At 56.1% G+C, this 3,613-nt stretch overlaps 1 protein-coding gene across 1 annotated transcript; it reads right to left on the minus strand.

Moving 5' to 3' along the window:
- Positions 1-571: 571 nt before the first annotated feature.
- On the minus strand, positions 572-3,345 carry LOC103086510 (lysosomal protein NCU-G1-like). The gene is made up of 6 exons (XM_007449831.1): positions 3,268-3,345; positions 2,499-2,756; positions 2,095-2,295; positions 1,752-1,970; positions 1,031-1,287; positions 572-916 (listed from the first exon to the last, which is right to left on the minus strand). Exons 1-6 carry the CDS (start codon positions 3,343-3,345, stop codon positions 751-753), a joined length of 1,179 nt encoding a protein of 392 aa, XP_007449893.1. The 3' UTR covers positions 572-750.
- Positions 3,346-3,613: the final 268 nt, after the last annotated feature.

The raw sequence follows: 3,613 nt of genomic DNA on the forward strand, positions 1-3,613 counted from the left end.
GTGTGTGTGTGTGTGTGTGTGTGTGTGTGTGTGTGCGTGCGCGCGTGTGTGCACGGGCACACACCCACACCTGTGGTGGCTGGGAGTGGTTGGAAGACATAGTGGTTGATGTTAACCCCATGTGAATGTGTGTGTAACAATAAACAACTACCACTGTCTTCCTTGGCTCTTCCTCCATGTTTGCGCCCTCATCTCAAGTGTCCCTTCCTTGTTTGATTCAGACTGCACCAGAGACCTCCCAGCTCCGCATGTTGAAGAGTGGCTGGTAGGAGCCTGGTCCCATGGCAAGGGAGAGAACTGAGCCTGGGGAAGAAATGGCGCTGCAAACAAGAAATTGCCTTCCATGCCCACCTCCAGCCCTCTCATTCCCTGGAACCAGACCCAGCAACACTCACACACTGAGAGACAAGCCCTGGGGAAAAACTTAGTCTATTTCATGCCCTCCAGGGTAGCAGACAAGTCAGAAGGCCTCTCATTTAGGCCTGTGAGTCCCATTCAAGGGAAATGGGGGGTGGAGGGGCGGGGAGGCAACGCCGAGGGGACCCTCCCTCTAGCAATCACTCTGTCCCTGGTCCCTCTTCAAAGTTTGAAGGAAGCCCCACCTGGGTCCGCAGGAAGTTGAGGCTGGTCTCTGAGATTCTGCAGAAAAGCAAGATGGGAAAAGGGAGCAGCTGGCTAGGAATACTGACCCTCAAACCTGCAGACCAGCAAGGCAGGTCCAGTAATGTCCTTCCCTCTAGAGAGCAGTCCTCAATTTATAGGCTGATATTCTGAGTACCGCTTGTGGCCCAGCAGCAGAAACACGCCTCCTGCCAGCAGCATGAGTGCTGGAGCACCCAGGGCCACTGCCACGATGCCTAGGACTAGCGAGGACAAGGCATCTACTGGAGGGGTGCCCACACCCAGGAGCATGGACCTAGAGTGAGCAGAGTGAGAAAGAGAGGTGAGCAGGCTTAGGGGGGAAGGCCAAGAGGCCCAACCCTCCTCCACTTTGACCTCCCAAACCCTCGGCCCAGGCCCTGACTCTCACCAGCTGAGGTAGTGTTTGTCCCAGTAGCCAGGGCCTGTGGAAGCCCCAAATGTCAGATTGAAGGCACAGAAGTTGTTCTGGGACCCAAAGAAGGCTCGAACAATGGGTGACTGGGGTAGAAGGTATGCCAAGGTGGGGTAAAGAGGGGAAGCTTGACAGGGCATGGCTGATTCCCGGCCCCCCTGCTTCTGGGAGAAAGCCACTGGTCGCCACTGCATGAAGCCTGATGGGAGGGAGCCCCATAGCAGCTGGTCCAACTGGGGAGAAAGGCAAACAGGCAGGATGAGGAGGACCAGTGGTGCCCTACCTTTCTGTTCCCCCACCCTTTCCCAGCCTCCATCTGTCACGAGTTGTCCTGAATCCTAGGCCTGGTTCTAGAACTCACAGGCTGTTTGCATCGATCTCTCTGTAGAAAGGGGAGCTGGACTGGATGGCACTGGGTCCTTTTCCAGCCTTAACACTCAGCAAGCCTGCACTCAGCTCCCTCCTTTGGGCCCCCGGGCCCTTGCAAATCCTGTCAGAGCACTAGTCACATTGTACCGCCTTCCCTGTGGCTCCTCCACTGAGAGCAGAGACTGGGCTAATTCGTTAGCACAGTGCCCAGCACTTAAAGGAGCTGAATGAAGTGTTGCTAAATGGTAAATGGTTGAATGATTCTCTGAGGTCCTAATGGGGTCCCCCTTCACCCCACACCCATCTGCTTCTCTGCTGGAAGCCTGACCTGGAAGACGGCAGGTGCATATTCATCATCGATGAAGTGCTGCTCCTGCACTGAGGGGCAGTCAGGGCCATGGCCCAACGTGGCTACCTCCAGCCCAAACAAGGAGTGGTTTCCCCGGGGAGAGGCCCCAACCAGGTCCACCTCTAGCTGGCAGGTGTCCGCTGTGTGCAGGAGGCGAGGGGGTTGGGCTGGTCGGCCAGATCTGGAGAAGGCCTGAACCTAGGATGGAAGAGGCATGGGAGGTGTGGGAAGCAGGTGGACGCCTGTGTTTGAAGGCGACCCCCATCATTAACTCCCACCCTCGTAAACCAGCCTTTTGAGTTCTGATTCCCCATACCCTTACCCTGAAGGCCAGGCTGCCACTGGCAAAAGCCCCAGTGGGGTCGTGAATGGGGTGGCCTCGAAATGTGGCGCTCAGGGTGGCAGGATCCAATGAGTCAGTGATGTTGTCCCAGGAGAAATCGGCCAAGGAGTATGGGGGATATGATTTTCCTGGAGGCTTTGCGGCCGCGTCGGATGTGTTGGTGCTGTCAAACTCAAACAGCTGGCGGGTGGGGGTGGGGAGGCACTAGGCTTGCCTGAGTCCAGCTTTCTCCTGAATCACCACCACCCCCCGTTCACTGGCCCCACCCCAGGCTCTCATACCTGACTCGACTTCACCTACCCCCAGTCTTCAGTTTCTCCCTCTAACTCGAATGAACCCTCTCCTCTGCACTCTTCCCCTTGGTTCTCCCCCAACCTCCTCACCCTGGTAAAGACGAGAGCAGAAGAAAATTGGATGCTCTCCTTGGGGAGTACCATGAGGCCCCCTTCAGGCTCAGAGGAAATCAGGAGGCTCCAGTTGACACTCAGGGTGCTGTTGGGGGTGTTGGTGGCCACCAGCAGCACGGCTGGGGGTCCCAGGCTGCTCCACACATAGTGCAGGGTGGAAGTGGCACCCACTGCCTGGATATGAAGCAGGTTCTGGGAAGGGTCCAGCCAGTCAGAGATCACCTTCAGAGACACCTGGAACATGGAGCAGTGGAGGGTCAAGAGAACAGGATCAGGGAGAGACACAGGGCAAAGAAGTTTGGGGATAAGGAGAGGGGCCTTGGAAAATGATGGGGAAAGGGTGGGACCTTGGGGGCCTAGGCAAGAGGAATGCTTGTGGGAGCTAACAGAACCTTGTTGTAAGGGGCAGAGGTGGGGTGGAGGAGAGGTGGGTAGAGCCAGAACTGCCTTGACCCTGGTGGAGAGATCAGGGCACAGGGCTGAGAGGAAAAAAGAAATCCAACACCTGCTTGGACCTGGCTCACTCAGCGCTAAGTCAAGGTCCAGGTTTCACCGGAAGACAGGAAGCTCTCACATCCACCCTACTCCACAATCCTGTCCCGTGACCCATGGCTGCTCCGACCCCCAGTTTGAAAAACTCTTTTGTCAATGCAAGCACGCTCCACCCCCACCAACTGTTTGCCCTAGATTCCAACCACCCTTCAAGGTAGCATATCCTGAAACACCTACTGCTCTAGCCCCTCACCTGGCGGGTCTCCTCCCCAAGAAGGCCAAACGGAGCTGCTGTCAGAAGTAGACTCAGGAGGAGCACGGCGCTCCTCATAGCTTCTCACGCAGTCCCGACTTCAGAAGGCGGAAGAGACGCTGAAATCATGTGACTCACAGATTCAGCTGATCTTTTTAAAGGGCGGGACCATCACAACAGTTCTTAAAGAGACCGCCTCCCTTAACCCAGATTTGTGAGTGAGAATAGAATCAGAAAGGTTAGGAGTTCGTCATCCCCAACTGACCTGGCAAGCAAGTCACCCCAGGCTAGATCTGCAGACATACTCCCAACCTCTCCTACCCAACTGGTCCCGCTAGAGTTACCT

This window comes from Lipotes vexillifer, unplaced genomic scaffold (genome assembly GCF_000442215.2).
Source record: "Lipotes vexillifer unplaced genomic scaffold, Lipotes_vexillifer_v1.1 C27354599, whole genome shotgun sequence".
In the NCBI taxonomy this organism is placed as follows: domain Eukaryota; kingdom Metazoa; phylum Chordata; class Mammalia; order Artiodactyla; family Lipotidae; genus Lipotes; species Lipotes vexillifer.

Bases quoted from the DNA above. Each gene is read 5' to 3' on its own strand.
- LOC103086510 (XM_007449831.1), bottom strand. From the start codon at position 3,345: ATGAGGAGCGCCGTGCTCCTCCTGAGTCTACTTCTGACAGCAGCTCCG. The intron at 2,757-3,267 runs GTGAGGGGCTAG...TCCATGTTCCAG, and splicing joins TTGGGGAGGAGACCCGCCAG to GTGTCTCTGAAGGTGATCTC. The intron at 1,971-2,094 runs GTAAGGGTATGG...CTTCCATCCTAG, and splicing joins GTGGCAGCCTGGCCTTCAGG to GTTCAGGCCTTCTCCAGATC.